General features: G+C 37.9%; 1 protein-coding gene across 2 annotated transcripts in view; it reads left to right on the forward strand.

Annotated features, from left to right (window-relative positions):
- POLA1 (DNA polymerase alpha 1, catalytic subunit) overlaps window positions 1–16,971 on the forward strand; it is a 217,588-nt gene that overhangs the window by 172,331 nt on the left and 28,286 nt on the right. The window contains exon 37 of one of the 2 annotated variants that reach the window (XM_044441805.1): window positions 3,667–3,689. The exons of the other annotated variant lie outside the window; for it this stretch is intronic. Coding sequence (XP_044297740.1) covers window positions 3,667–3,677 — 11 coding nt within the window. The 3' untranslated portion in view covers window positions 3,678–3,689. Of the gene's footprint in view, window positions 1–3,666; window positions 3,690–16,971 lie in introns of those variants that run through there. 2 annotated transcript variants of the gene reach the window in all.

Genomic DNA, 16,971 nt, shown 5'->3' on the forward strand with positions numbered 1-16,971 from the left:
CCTTGCCTAATTAGTGGGTTCTTGCATTATCATCTATTTTGGAAGGGTTAAGGGATCTTAGGTTACATCTTATTCAGTGAAATTAGGGTATATTGGGTATATTATGTACCATAACTTGCTGTAGGGAAGCTTTATCTAATAATCTCTCAACAGCTAATTATAAGAAGTGTGATGCAGCTAAACTTTATCATTGCTTCAACTCATATGTTTAAGCAGTGCCAATATCTGCCTCGTTTTGGGAAGAGGCAATAATATGGATAAACCTTGTGTTGGAAAGTTCTGTAATATTCATCAGTGTGCATACTCTCTTTTTTAGTGTTTACTTCTTGTAATTTAATACAAGGTCAATGTAAATGGATTTTCTGTGCCATTTTGACAGCTAAAAGACTAATATTGGAAGGCTAAATGGCCACCTTCAATAATACAATTAGTCCGAGACTTGACAATGCTCTCAGTTTTTGAATAGGTGGTTTTTAGGTATAATTTACAAATGGACAAATGTATGCCTTTACATTTAAAAGTCTGCCTTTATTGACATCTATGCATAATTATGCTCAAGAATACTAGGTTCTGCTTTGTCATATAAAAATATATTAGGGTACCTTTGAGGGTGAGGGTATAATACGCACACGCATGTTCATGCAAACACACAAATATATATAGTAATGGATATATTCAAATCTTAGGCTAGAAAGCTGTGATAATTAAGTTTACTTAATATAATTATTTTAGTTATTTTGATTTTTGTTTTAATTTATTGAAATTCACAATTAAAAACGAATACAAAAAATAAGTGGTCTCATAAGGGAGTCCAGGATTATTCCTTCTCTCAAAAAGGTGTTAATAGCATCTTGAACCTATCCTATCCATCTGCATTGGCTCAATGTAACTAGTGAAGAAAAAGCAGGAGTCGTGAATATATGTGGTTGAATAAAACTCTCCAGTAACCCTAGCCACATCCTCAGGCTGAGTCAATAAAACTAGACAGTTTCGCAGGAACAGTATTAATAATGGCATTAAGGTGAGAACAAATAGAAATAACTTTATCTTCAGAGTGCCTAGTAAAATTGTAGCCATGCTTCTTAACCAGTTGAAAAGGTTGTGCTGGTCAGCTGCTCAAGGATGCAGTGGAGTCAGAGAAGTAAATTTGCTTCACTGCCCATTAGGAAAGATCAACAATTTCATTTTTGCAAACCTTATTCAGATACCTAAACATTAGTACAAGTATGTTATCACCTAAAATACTTGCTAGTTCTCAAACAAATGCAAACATTTGTCTCATTCTTTGTTCCCATTTCCATTTCCACAATTTTTTTCCGTGAACTAAATCAGTCCTGCTTTAATCTAGGAGGACATGTCTGAATATTTCTTACCTTGTAAACCCTATGATGAAACAATCCAAAATGAAACGAGATAGTGCCAGGAGATCATATCAGAAGGCCCTCAGCCAACTGCTGAAGAAGAGCAAAGGACAAGTACAAATAGCAGTGTCACTAATTAAATAACTAGAACAAAGCCAACAGGAAGTCTAGTGGCCAAAATGTACAGAGGTGAAAGGAAAGTCTGTTACTGCACAACAGATACAGTTAGAACGTGGAACATATGAAGTATGAATCAAGGCAAACTAGAAACCATAAATCAAGAAGTACAATGTTTAAACAGTGCAGTACTTGGTGTGAGTTAAAGTACACTGGAATAGGACATTCTCAGTAAAAAAAATTCAAAGTATTTTATTTTGGAAATGTCAAACTCAGAAAAAATTGAATGGCTCTATTACTGAAGCAGGAAGTAGTGGATAGGGGACTATAATGCAAAAGTGGTAGGGGGCTATAATGCAAAGTTCAGTCAAAATTATCAGCCAAATTTCTTTGAAATTATCAAATTATTATCAAATTATCAGGCAAAATTCTATCAGCATAACCATCATTCAAGTTTACAATTCAGAAACCGATGCCAGAACAAGGAGCAAATTGTGTGGTATTGACCATGAACTGTTAGTATACAAAATCAGATTAAAGCTGGAAAAGAACACTCACAAAAGCAAAATGCCTTAATACAACTTGAGTAACATTCCTGAGGAATTTAAAGTCCTTGAACAGATTTACATTACTCAAGTCCATTGATTATGAACCAGAAGAACTGAGAGATGAAACCACAGAGAATGCAAAAAAGACAATATCTGTAGCAGAAAGCCAGGTGGCAAAAGAAATATTCACAGTTGCTAAGAGGAGGTGCAAAGCAAAAGGTGACAGAATCGTGAATGCAACATTTCAGCAATTCTCATGTAGAGACAAAAAGAACTATTACAGTGACCAGTGCAAAGAAATAGAGGAGAACAACAAAAGAGGGGGAAAATAGAGATTTCTTAGAGAAGTTCCAAGAAATCAAAGGGAAAATCAAACTCGGATTAGGAACGCTGAAAGACCTACAGGTAACATGCTATCACACAGGAGAAAATAAAAAGAAGATGAAAACAAGATACCAAAGAACTGTACGAAGGATATAAAAGGGTGACAGGCTCCTTTGAAAAGGACCCTTATGAGGATGGATCTACAATATGAGAAAGTGAAGTGAAATCTACTCTGATAGCACTTGGAAGGAACAAGGCAGCTAGAGAAGATAGGGTATCAATAGAACTGTTCCAAGCTGCAGAGATTGAATCAGTCCAAGTCCTAAATCCAAATCTATTGAAAACAAAGCAATATTTTATTGCAATCATTCACTATACATTCCAAACACCGAGAAAGGAGGTATAAAGAGTGCAGCAACTGTAGGATAATTGCATTAATTTTCCATGCAAAGTAATGCTCAAGGTGTTGCAGCAAAGAATTTTACCCTCTAAGGAACCAGAAATCCCTCATGTTCAAACAGGTTTCCCAAAAGGAAGAGGTACTTGAGATCATATTGCAAATATATGTTGGCTATTGAAATGCATCAAAGAATTTCAGAAGAAGATCGTGGTATCCTCAATAGACTACAGCAAAGCCTTTGACTATGTGGATCACAAGAAACTGTGGATGGTACTGAAAGAAATGGGTATGCCTCAGGACTAATCGTTGTGATGCATAACTTTTATCATGGACAAGGAGCGACTATTAGGACATAATGCAGAGAAACAGAATAGTTTTCCATAGATAAAGGCATAAGACAAGGGTGTATTTTAACTTCCTATTCCTGTTCCCCCTGTACACAGAACGTATAAGAAAAGCTGAATTAGAAGCAGATTAAAGAGGAGTGAACATTTTTGGAAGGTACTTGAGTAATTTAAGATAATGCAGATGATACCATATTACTGGCAGAATGCAGCAATGAAGTGAAATTCCTTCTTATGAAAGTGAAAGAAGAAAATGCAAAAGCAGGACTGCGGCTGAACATTGAGAAGATAAAAACAAGCATAACAAATGCCACAGCATTCTGTGGCCAGCATATATGACTGAGAAATTCTGTGGTTGTGAGATTTTTTTATTGTGCAATCCTTTTCTATAGGATGCCACCCTAAAATTTCTTACAGATTGAAAATTCATGGTGTTTATCTCAACAGTATTTACATTTGTAGCACCAGTGAAACTGCGGCCTGACATTTTACGAATATACTTTATTCCTTGTGAGAAGAAAGAACCTAATAAATAAAGAAATAGACAAGTTTCATTTCTTTCTCTTTACCAGACACTTTCTAAACTATGTTGATGAGACAGGAAAACCTTTCTTAGGAGAAAGGAAACTGGTAAGTACATTCTGGCTGGCTTGCAAGGTTGGGCAATGCCAGTGCCCCTGTATCCTCTTACCTCTGCTTTGCATTCCTCATCATACAACCCTGCCGTGAAGATTAATGGGGTTATTAAATGAATAAAGGAAACTAGCAACTAAGGATTTTATGTTGCTCACCTAAGGTATGTTTGTCTGAGTGCCCTTACTAAATGTATGTTTATAGACTATTAAGACAACCTGGGGTATATAAATACTGCTATAATATAGCGAGCTAATTGTAAAAACACTGTGCAATTTAATTTGCTTCTGTGTGCACAATATCATGAAATATATCCTCCCATTATGAACTATAATCCATAGAAGAGTGTATGATCTAATGTTAGGAAAAGTTTTTAAAATGTTTTTGCTCTACTGCAGTTATTAGTATAAAGGGGCATGAGCTTATTTATGTACTTAGCTACATAAATTTTATACATCTTTCCCAGTTGTCTCCATGTAGTAATCAACTTGTTGATGTGAGCAGTTTCTCATGCATCTGAAAAATGAGAACCAAGACTAGCCTGGCCAGACTCTTGATTACAGCAACTAGGCTTACTGGAGCTCTTTTAAACTACTTTATAGTTTCATAGAAGCACACAGTTGCTTGGTTCATTAGCTCACTGCAGGTAGTCATCTTGCTTTTGAATCTTTTTTTATTATTATTTAATCAATGTCGCAAGGACTTTGACTTGCTCTCAGCATTTGTGCTTAAGTAAAATGTCTGTAAAAATTAGTTGTCCGCATGAGCAGTTTTGAGCTAGGCAGTAAATCAGGAGACAGTACTTGGATACTCTAGCACCCCAACATTTGAGATCACCTAAGCAAAATTTGCCAAGGTCAGTTGGATTTTAAGAAAGCATTAACTTCTTTTATATTGCTATAATGTGGTGATGGAGGTGGTGGTTCATCCCATAACTGAAGTTCTCTGGGCAGATTATAACAATCCATAAAAAGAAGACAATAAAATACAATAAAAATATAAAAACAAATAAACATTAACATATGTGAAGCAGTTAAAACATACATCAAAAGTGACCCTGGTAAAAACACCTTGAATGAGTAATCTTCTCAGGACCATGGGCAGTGGAGCATGTAAAAGGCCTTGACATAAAGGGCTATCTTAACTTGGTGCCAAAAAGAAACCAGGTAAGACAAAACAAGGAACAGTTTTTCTATGTCTGAAGACTACATTTAACAACTTCCTGTTGACCTCTTTTAATGATACTTTTTGTTTTGAAGAGATGTGTGAAATAGTGCCAGATATGCTTATAAGAAAGTTAACATCTTCCTGATTTTGCCATGACCATTTTCCCCATCCTTCCTAATTTTTCCTAAGCAAATACACTCAGAATACGCTACAGTGGTATTTTGTGTATATAAAGAATATCCTCCAAAAAGAGATTGGCAGCTTTAATTTGTTTTATATGTGCAATCACAGTCCATGTTATATTCAAAATGCTTGTCCAATCAAGGATTCAATATAGAAAAGAGGCAGTAACAAGTATGCTGTACACTATAATAAAGAAATCTGTTGATTGAAAACAGTTCGTATATTTTGGAAATGATAGGGAGTGTAATTGGTTAGAAAGAAAAGGATAGGGCTTCATAAATAATAGGAAATAGAGCATATTTTTCCACTGATAATGCTAACTCAATTTAACAATATTCTGATATTGAATTTTCATGTGCAGTGAAATAGGTCTGGTAGATCCTCCAATACCACTCTAAATTCCATTGCTAATGGAATGACCCTTTCATATTGATGGTGAGCAACTTCAGTATGTCAAATTTCTACCATAATGACACACATTTCTTCAACCTTGTAAGATCCTTTGATGATTACTGCCGAAGACCTCTATGTCTTAGCACACAAGGCCTTGAAACATGGATTTGTGTATGCAATTATAATGTAGGTCTGCAGAAGAGAGCTTTGTATTGGAAGCTGACTCCTATGTATGTTTATCCAGTTACACATGTTTATAACTAATTACAATTAAATTCCTGGGTCTGTAACGCTAGTTAACCTTTAGACTGAAGTACATAACAGATTTAAGGAATAGCACATTACTGAGTGGATTCTTGAGCATGTAACAATTTCTAGAGAGGCAGCTGTGTTAGCCTGTTGAAGCAAAAGCCACTAAGAGTTCAGTAGCAACTTGAAGGCTAACAGATTTATTGTGCTTTCACAAACCACTGTTTGTTTGTTTTATATATTTATATTCTGTCTTTCCACCAAAGAACCCAAGGCAACGTTCAGTATCCTCCTCCACATTAACCTCATGGTAATCCTTTGAGGTTGGTTAGGCTGAAAGTCAGGGATTGGCCAAAGTCAGTCTGTGACTAACTTCATGACTAAAATGGAATTAGAACCCAGGTCTCCCAGTTCCCAGTCCAGCGTTCTAACTGCTACACTATGCCAACTGCCCTGCAATACACTTCTTGGGTTACTAAACTTGTTTAGTAGAAAAAGCCCGATGTTAGTGATGATAATGACAGTCTGCCTGCCACATCACCCATTCTCCATGAGCTTTATCCAATTAATAAATATTTTTAAAAAAAATAAGTGTAATAGCACAATGTGCTCACTTGCACACTCTCTTCTCACTCTCTCCCCCTTCCCCCCTTCCTTCCTTCCTTCCTTTCTTCCCTTATCACTGTTTATATTGTCCAATAACTGAAGTTATCTGCAACTCACAACATTTAAAGCAGAAAACAACAAATTTTTTAAAATTTTAAATCCACAGTATAAAATCAAAACCAAACCTCCTTGTTTTATCTTCCATTGCCAGCTAGGGAGCATACAAGACATTTGCAATGGATGCACATGCTTAAAATGTTTCTTCAGTGGCAGAAATCATTAAAAGGCAGCAAAGGAAGCTGGACATTGATAGAGAATATTCTCCTTATTTCCCCTGAATGACACTGTTTGGGTCTTCACCTCTGCATCATCCTGCAGGGCATTCATGCTAAATTACCTTTTCCACCCATCTCACTAGAACATCTTGGAGGGGAGGGGAAGAGGCTGGAGGGCCTAGTATCCTGGACTCTCCAGCACCTTTCTGTCTCCACTGTCCAAAGCACCCCATTCTACCCCCTCCAAAGTTGCTTTTTGAAATGAGCAACCAGGTAGGGGAAGGTGATTTTGACCTCCAATTCTCAGCTTATAAATCAGTGAGCTGGTGCTGGGAATCCAAAAATCCTTTGAGCTGTCCAAGGGCCATAGGGTTTTTCCCTCTGCCATTTAAAAAATCCTCCACTTTCTTGAGGAAAATGGAACCTCTACCAGCACAGGCTACCTACCAGTGTTATTTCAGCGTTTGACAAGAGCACTGCAGCAACAGAAAGAATGTAGCATAGAGAGAAGCTGTAAGAGAAGTTAGGGCTTGTCGGATGGGTGGAACCCACAGTCTTAACTCCAAGTATCTTACCACAAAGAGGGTGAATAATGTGCCATACTCTTTTCATGAACTAAGATCATTTATGGCTTTGCTTACACTTGACCTCTCACCTTTTGCAAGCTGTCAGGTGTAACCAAAGAGGAAAATAAACTTACCTGAGGGTCTTCAGAATGATATTCAGGGAAGGTTGCCAACAGGCCCCCCCTGCACATTGTCCATCCAAGACTTTCCCAATCCTGCATTCATACAAGTGCAGTTTCAAAAACAATAGAATAACATTTGCAAGTCCTCCATGGAGGAAATGTTTTTAAAATGTTGGTCAGCTACCGTCTCTCTCTCCAGGATGCCTCTGGGGCACTTTGAAGGAGCTGTCCATAGCTGTCCAAATGGAGACCATGAACCCATAGTGGAGGGAAATAAAGTGGGGGGAAGCCACAGTAAGCTAAATCAATTCTTGACTGTGGCAGGGAGAGGAGAAGCCACTTCCAGCTGCCACCAAGTGCTTCTTGGGCAGATTGGAGGTGGCAGGCACAGATGGTCACTCAGAGGCAGCTCCATAGCTCGTTCCATGTATCCATGATTCAGGTCATTTATCCAGGTTTGAGTGGCATTGCAACCTACAATTGGTACAACAATTCCTACCCATGGATTGTTGGAGTTGCTTGTTGTCCGCAAACAAGCCATCCTGGGGAAATCATAGTGATTACATGCAGCATGACAATCCATCATGGGTAGCAACCCATGGATTTGGATCTGGATTCGGGGGATTCAGGGGATTTTCGATTACTGGATTCGGGGGATTTTCAATTACTGGATTCGGGGGATTTTTAATTACTGGATCTGGATTCGGGGCATTTTTAATTACTCTGTAAATCATTTTTTGAATTTTATTTTATATTAATGTTGTCTTTGAAATAATCTTTTTTGTTTGGCAATTTTCTTTGTTACTCATAAAGATATTTAGGGTATGTCTATGTTCCGCCCCACAGCTTTGCAGGTATTCTCCCACACTCCATTCATGATCTTAAAGGTCCTGTGTCCCAGGTTCTTTGCTTGGGCTGGTATGAGGAGGGCGTCCCACTATTGGTTAACTGACCCGGGGAAAAGCAGGGGCCACATGACAAGATTGTCAAGTACTTTGTTGTCTCAGGCTTCTTCTTGCCACTTTGTTCCTGCTTTTCATCCAGGAAATATCTATTTCATATCTCTTCTTTAAAAGGTTATCACTATCATTCTTCTGGTTATAAAATGTCTTTTATCATATTTGCAATTTCCAGACTTTCTTGGTTTTCCTTTCTCCTTTTAGAAAACAAAACAAAAAAGAACTACTTTAAGTTTCTATTTTTTCTTCTACTCTTTTTTCACTTTTCATTATGGCCCCACAAGTGAAGAAATTAAGCTCTGATGCTGCAGTCAACACAAAAAGTTGGTTCATATGAGAGTAGTCATAAAACAAAGACCATGAGGGTCCTAACCTTCAGCAAAGAGTATGGTTTTGCTGATGACACCCAAAATGAGAAGCTCTGAGATAATCAGCTTACCAGTTAATGCCACCTGCTGAGTCTCAAACTGCAGCATGAAAATTCCAATCCAACCGTAAAGGACATGGCTACGGCTGAGGGAATCAGGGTGTTTGTGTTAAGTGACCATGCATCTCTCATGTGACAGAGCATGGATCTTGTGATTAGGCTTGATTTAAGCTGAAAAGAAACCAAAGGGGGCAATGGGAACCCAATACCAGATCTGCAAAATGGGTGACAACACTTACTGATTCCCCCATTCCCTGAGGCTTCTTATCAAACTAGATGGGCAGGATGCTTTGTGGTGGAAAGTAGTTGCAGTTTATCTCAGCAGGAAGATACTTGTACTCTCTCTGTATCATCTCATCTACAATAAGGGAATAATGGGCTTGTCCACCGTAACAAACATCAGATTGCTAAATACTTTTCCAACTCACCATAATAGTAGATAATTTGACTGTTCATTTATTTGATAAGCAAGCTGTGGAAACACAAGCTCACAACACGCATGTGTCTGGTTTTTCTTCTTACCACCTTAAAAGTTAAAAAAGGATTCCAACTGAGAAGGACCCAGCCTCATTCTTAGTATTCTTCTGCAGATTCCAGGGAAGGGTCTCCCAGTCAGGCCACTAGGCCACAAACTGCTATAACCAAGCCATAACCAGGTAGTGATTCTTCCTTGCTTTCACAAGAGATCAGCTTGAAACAGGAAAGAACGGGAGTGGTCAGACATAGAAACAATAGAGAATACTGCATCTGACAGATTTTTAATAGAAATTATTTTTGTCTTTGTTGTCTAAAACATTTGCCTTCTTGACCATTCACCCAACACAACTGGATGAAAAAAAAATTACTGTCCAGAATTACTGTCCAAATTTATTCAAATGTTATTTTAATTGTTAATATTATTTATTCATTTTATTCTTTGGCCAGGGTGACTTAATTTATATTGTTAATTTATGTTGTTTTATTGAATTCTATTTATTTATTGTTTGTGAGCCGCCCCGAGACCTCGGCGAATGGTGCGGCATAGAAGTCCCCTAAATGAATGAATGAATGAATGAATGAATAAATAAATAAGAGCTGCGCTGTTCCAAGAACTCATGCAAACCATTAGAGAAGCACCCTTTCCTAACCCTTTCAAGAAAAAATATTTCAAGTGGAATGGAAATAAAGAATCGTACTGAAACACATTTTTGACACTTGTACAACATGTCATGGAAGAACTTAAAATGCCTTTTGTAGATGTTCCCATGGCATTGCTTTTGTCGAGGGCAGTCATACCATTGAGCCAACTGGGTGACTTTGGACCAGTCACAGACTCTGCTAAACTTTCCTCACAGGATTGGTATCATACGGATAAGTCTGAGAGCAGGAGGAGGAGCCATCAACCAGGCTCTCTTGGAGATGGCAATTGGAAGTAGGCCCCAGTTTTTGTCCAAGAAGGACAAAGTGCCAGCATGTGTGTGGTTCCATTGATCTGTCCCAACACCTTGTCAACATCTTTGAACTGTTCCAGCTGGACCTTCTCCAAGAGAACTTGACTGGTCTCTGCTCTGGATGTCTCACCTGGTTAAACTATGAGTCTTAAGTCCCAACAGTTGCAAGGGATTTTATCTTGGAATGCTCTAAGAGATGGTAGCAGGTCTCAGTTCTAGGAGACCTTCATGAGGCCAGCATGTGTAGGTCCCAGAAGACCCTAAAGAGCTCCACTGGACGACACAGAGAGAACTGAATAGAAGCAGTGAGGTGCTGTCTTTGCCACTCTCATTGTGTCCAAGCATATTTGACGATAGCAACATACTGGGGTTTGATTGCATCTACTAGGATCCCATCTACACTTAAACCATCTCCTGTTTTATCACTTGCAGGGCTGCGTATACCACAGAGCTATACAAGTTCTATGAGCTGTATGAGGAACAATCATGTCAACCTTCTGGGTGATCTCTGTATTCTGTAATCCATTCAGAACTGTATTCAGGCAGTAATCTGACTATGGCAAAGAGACCAATTCAGAGTTCTCCACCTTCAAATCACTATCACAGTGCCTGACTGAAGAAACCAAATTCAGAGTGTGGCCTGCTACATTTGTTGGGCCAGACATATGCTGTTACAGTCCCATAGTTGTCACTGAGCCCATTAAATCCTGAACTACCACAGGTAGGGTACCCTTGGCATGGATATTAACAATTCCCAGGACCAGCAGCCTGGAAGACATCAACATCACAACCTAGATAGCCTCTGTCAGCTCAGGTAGGGAGACTGTTGGGTTGCAGGGTGGACAGTACATCAGCAGAAACCCCAATCTGTCCTACTGGCCAGCATAAAATGCAAACACTTTAAGAGTCAGGCTCCTCATCTTGAGAGAATTTCTACAATCTAAGTCAACTATCCCTGCCTATCCTCTAATCTTCCCTGATGCTGTACCAAGTATCCTGGTGAGCAGAGCTGAGAAAAGCTAACTACTCCCTGTCCCACTCTAACCCACCGAGGTGATTTTACTGACTCCTTCATCCAGCTTCACTCCATGCCAACCTACCTTCCCCCAAAACCTCTGAAGTGCTCCCAGAGCAGTACAGTGCTGGAGGTTGTACAGGGAGAGGGAATTAGTAAAAATTGCATTCCCAGGAACCAAGGTTTGCCCAGTAAATGCCATTCAGAGAGGGGAACAAACTTTGGGTCCAACCCAATACTTCAAGAATATAAAAAACATAACTCAAAGTGTGCATAGCTTTATCACTGGAGCTATCTAGATAATTTATCCACCATCTTCATATTACTCAGCCAGTGTAAACCATTTCATCAGATTTTGCCCCACGTTTGAGACTTTAGCTAAATGAATAATTGTGATTTTAACATCTTAGAAATATTTTTATACATGGAAAAAGAGAAGAATCTGAAAAGCAAGATAATCTAATCAAAACACAAATACATAGTATGAGGTCTCAATATCTATCTGAAACTGATGTTTTTGAAACCCTGGTATGATTTTCTTCAGTGCTATAAGATGCTGCCACACACTTGAGCAGCATTGGAAGAATGAAGGATTGAACTAAGAAGTATGTGTTTTCCAGGTCATGGAACTAAAGTTTTGTAAAATACTGTGAATCACTGGTATTTAACAAATTTTCAGTCTTTGATGTCACATTTTTTTGTGCATTAAGGAAAATTCTAGATGTTTTCAACTAATTTTCAGTTGCATTTCACTTAGTTGAATTAGCATAGATTAAGCATACACTGATGAAAGAGAACATGAGTAATATGAGCCAAAGTCAGGTTGGGAAGAAAATTAAAAACTTGCATTGCCTTCAAGGCAATATTGTGCTTTAAGTTTGGAACTTTTTCTACTCTTATTCCCAACATAAAATATTGTTCTATTTTAGCTCTGAATTTGAAGTTCCAGGAAAGGACCATCAAAACATAATGATTATATTGAATTGTTTATGGAAGACTCTTTGGCTCAGTGGAAAGCAGGAGCTGATTTTTGCAAGTTTCCCCTTCCTTTTGCAGTGCCCTGCACACTATTCCAAATCATCCCCAATCTGCTAGAATAGGTTGAAGATTTCAGGAAGTCGTAGAGGGGAAGGAGATTAGCAAAAATCACCTCCCCCTATTGAATTTCTGTTTACAGAATCCTCCAGTAGATCAAAGAGTCTTCTGTCAGCAGAAGGACACAATTGGATACAGCATACCTTATACATAATTTAACTAGAATACCTTAAATTTCTCTTTTGTACTACTTCTACATTATTCTGTTAAGCTAGAAATTCTTTCTCAATTCTTTACAGCGTTAAATTTCAACTCTTAAATAATGGACAACAAGTTAACAACACGAGATGTTGACAGTGTGTTTTCCTTTGAACTTTGACCGTGCAACAACAATAACAATACCAACAACAACAACTTTAAAAGAAGGAAAGCAGTATTGTCAAGTGCAAAATTACAGAGAAAAAAATTAAATAGTGAGGGAGAAGTCTATGCATGATATTTAACAGTAACCATAAAGAGAGGGATGTTTCTTTCTTTGTGTAATGTGCAGTAGTTACAATAAACACAAGATTTCCAAATCTCAGAGGACTCTCTTGACAGTTGCTTGATAACAGCTTTTTTCACTCCTTAGTTTTGACAGTTTGCGTGTGTTGCCATATCTAGTGTAAACTAAAACATCACTGTCATTCTGTTTTTCTTTTGTATGAGCCTTCTTCTTTATTTTTTCATCTTTAAAATAATGAAAAAGATGGGCTTTTCATTTGTAGACTGTGAGGCAAGTTGTGTGGGAAAATTAGCATGTGTTTATAAGTTTTGAAAGATTGATGATGACAGCAGACTGCTTCAGTTTTTAACATAAAATTCCAGTGAAACAGTGATATTTAAGTTATCATTTTAACCTCTCTGTGTATATCAGTTCCTGTAAGACATGCCAACATACACATTAACCAAACAGAACAAGATCAGTTGCCTGTGTGGTGAAACCTGTGCACTTTCTTTTTAACAAATAACTGCAGAAATGCAACATCCCTATCAGCCCAATGAATACATTCATTTGTTTGATGAAAAGTAGTTAAACACTTTGGTATAAAATTTCTAATTTATGAAGGTTATTTTTAAAGAAAAGGTTATTTTTAGAGAACAAATCTTTAACCCAGAAAGGGACTTCTATATTATATGCCTGTTATGTATCCACAAAAAATGCTACCAGATAACCAGCACTTTTATTCTGGTATTTTGAAATCTGTTTAAGCATCTGAACACCCCTCTATTGTATCTATAGTGTTCTTTATTACATCCAATAACAGTCTGTGAATGAATAGAAAGGTGGATTTTACACAGTGCCAGAATCATATTTCCAGTATCTTTACACCCAGAAGTCATGTTTAGCATCAGATAGTTTTTTTCATTCCCTTTCTCAGTTTTCTTACATATTGGTCTGCTCTAGCAAAGGCACCCCTTTCACAACCATGGAACTCCCACACCTGAAACAGCTTCCTCATTCATTTAAATTGTTGTCCTCTTCCATTGAAATGAATGAGGAGGTTTGTATATAGATCTGAACTCATATAAGTCTTATCAGTGTATGCAGCTTTGGTCACAGTTTTTGTCAACTTTTTGCCCAGTATATGGGGATTTTGTAATATCTGTATTATGGATATGTGTTTTTGTGCCACTCTCATCAATTTCCGTGTCACTTCCACAGGAGGAGTCCTCATAGTCTTAATATTGACTAAGATGAGTGATCTGCAAGATATGACTCTTTGATTTGCATGTGTATGGTACCTAGGCATTAGAATCAGAAAAAATAATAAACAATATCCCTGGTCTCAGACTGATTATCTTAACTTCCTAATTTTCTAGGAATCTAAGTTTGTTCCATCATAAAAACAAATTTTGCTCAAGCATAGCAAAGCACCCAGTGTCGTCATCTGGCATGTTGCAGACAAATTCCAATTACTTTTCTGCTTCAAGCTATTGTTAAACACTAAGAGCTAGCTGACAGTAAAATTATAAATACAGGTGTTGTCACACTACACTGTAATCAGAATTTTAATTTGAATTTTCATTTGTAAAGCCTTTTTTTACATGAAAATAGGAATAGAATTAGCTTTATTGACAGTAGAAAGACATTTTGAAAGCTTCCTGAATCATTACCTGTACTTAGAAGTGTGGGGGGGGAATTGTATATGTCCATGTACAGAGAACAGTTTTATTATCACATATTTACTCATTATTTTTGGTAGTAAATAAAACTAGGGAGATGTGTTTGACAAATGATTGACGTAACTCAGTACGTTTTCACTTTATTAGAACAATAGACAGCCACAAATATATATTTACCTTTGTTTCATTCTGCCACTACTAATATAAGCCTGCGATAAACTCTTTAGTCAAATTAAAGAGATCCTGTTGAGAGTCCACATGTAGTGCTAAACTTCTATTTGGTAATTTTCTTCTCTTAGCTAAATTCATCCTTCTTTTCTTACCCCCACCCTTGGTAGTTGGAGTGGTTCCCCCTTCTCAAGACACCCTTTTTTTCCTCAAGGCATTTAGTGTCGTGTCTGCCAGATTTCAGTGATGAACAGCGAATTGCTTTTAAAGTGGGCATTATGCCAGTTCAGCAGCACAATGGAAAACCAATCTTCCACCATTCTACTTTTGATGCTGTTATTGTAGCATTTTAGATAACTGCTGCCACAAAAAAGATGTGCTCAATTGCTACCAGTTAGTCAAGTTAAATCCAGAGTAGCATTAAAATTACTCTGAAAACTGTTTGTCAGAGGTCATGTGTTGTCTGTAGCTACACTACATAGGATAGATGTTCTCTTCTTAGAAGGATTTTTATTTATATATTTTTTTCCCTTTTTGCTTTATTATTACAGTGGCTGACCAGCTCTCTAAATAGCCCTTCACTACCTGTTTACTTATTGTCTCCACCTTAGTGTTGAAAAAATGTGTCAAACAAATGTTGAAAAGTTTCTTTAAAGTGCTGGAAATAGCAGGAGAGCAAGTTGTTCAGGGTGCTAGAGTTTGTACAGTGTGAAAGCAAAAGAGAGAGAGAGGGAGAGCATGCATGTAAGAGCATAATTCTCTGGTTTCTGTAACAAGATTACTGTTTTCTTCTCTTTATCTTCACTCTTCAACTACTGGGTTCACTTTTCTGTGCGTGTGTGTGTGTTTTAATAGCACAAATGGAATTTATCCGCTTTCTTGCTCTCTTACCCTTCAATACTACCTCTGTTTTTCTTTCTACTAGCTTTGCTTGTGAATGGGACATTTTGTTTACTACTTGTAAGGGAAATGGTAGCTATAGATGGCAACAGTTTATACTGCCTTCCATTTTAAACATTTTACAAAACAAAAGTACCCAGTATGTTAATGTTTTCCTTATTTATGTATGTACAGGAAGGCTGGTTTAATGAATTATGTTGGCAAGAACTGTACAGAGATTTATTTATTTATTTATTTATTTATTAAAACATTTTTATGCCGCCCCATTCGCCGAAGCCTCGGGGCGGCTTACAATAATGCAGGAGATTCCTCCTGCATTATGTGTAGGTTAGTTTTAATACTCTTTCAAAGATGCTTCTTCTCCAAATAGCTCAAGTTTAGCTCAAGTTTGCAGGAGGTATACTGAATTGAGAATCTCCCAGACATTGCGGAAAATATTAGGCTGTTTGAGCAACACACACCGAGATCAGAAGTCATCTCCCCAGTGAGACAGGGAAAAAGAAGACAGGTCACTACTAATTGCCTTGGCAATTAGTAAGAAAGCATTCCTGTTTCCCCTTAAGGAACATTCTTCCTGAAGTTGAAACAGTGCTACACAGTTTCTTCAATACCACACATCTTCTGAATGGCTGATTGTGTCCTCTTGCCTACTTCTGACCAGGACTTGCAAGAAATGATGAAATAACACAGACCACTTCTTGCCTCATATGAGGACTAAATTTAGTTGCAGATAATGCAAGCTCAGGCTGGATTGGCAATAATCTGTACCAAGCAAACAACATCAGCCATAGACAATAAAAGATGAATTGTGGGCCTTTTATTGGACCATAAGAGGGCTCAGAATATATGTATAATTTAATATTTTTTCTGAGATAGATTCTTCCCTTGCTGCCCTTCATGGATACATCTGCTACATCATTTGATCTTTGCACCCAGTTCACTTGCTACACATGGGGGGGTGTCATCATTGAGAGACCTCCTTCTAAGTGACTCTTAACATCAGATAGGTACTTCCTTTGATAGCAATTTGAGAAATGGACAGAAGACCCATTCCCATTAGATAACAAGCAAGAGGTTAGTCTGAAGCCTATATCCCCTCAGCCTGTGAATCAGGTTGTATCTTTTCCCACAGGATCATGACACATGTGAGACCTACAACAAAATACCACAGCACCCCATACAAGCAGTGCATCTGTTCATGGTTCTGGTCAGTCATGCCTTCCTTCAGAATATGGTTAGGGGCTCAAGCAGGTCCATCACCTCTCCTCCATTTTTAGCATGGCATTCTAACCAACACTCAGCATCCTGTGACTCTCCAGAAACCCTAAACCTGTGGACTGTTTTCTTGTGTGGGTTTTCCTTTAACAAACTTTAATAATTTTGCATACAGGTCCTGAATATGTAGAATCTGCAGCCTTATTTGTGGATGGCCCCTTTTGCGTCTAACTGGTAGGTGCACCACTACCAGAGTTATTGCTTATTTGATTAACTTTGCTCCCAACGTAGACCCCAAAGCTGAAATGCTGCTAAGTGGAAATGGCATTGCTCCTAGCTGGGGAAGGCCAACCTCTAAAGATACCACA

This window comes from Varanus komodoensis, unplaced genomic scaffold (genome assembly GCF_004798865.1).
Source record: "Varanus komodoensis strain SLA01 unplaced genomic scaffold, ASM479886v1 scaffold4, whole genome shotgun sequence".
Lineage (NCBI taxonomy): Eukaryota > Metazoa > Chordata > Lepidosauria > Squamata > Varanidae > Varanus > Varanus komodoensis.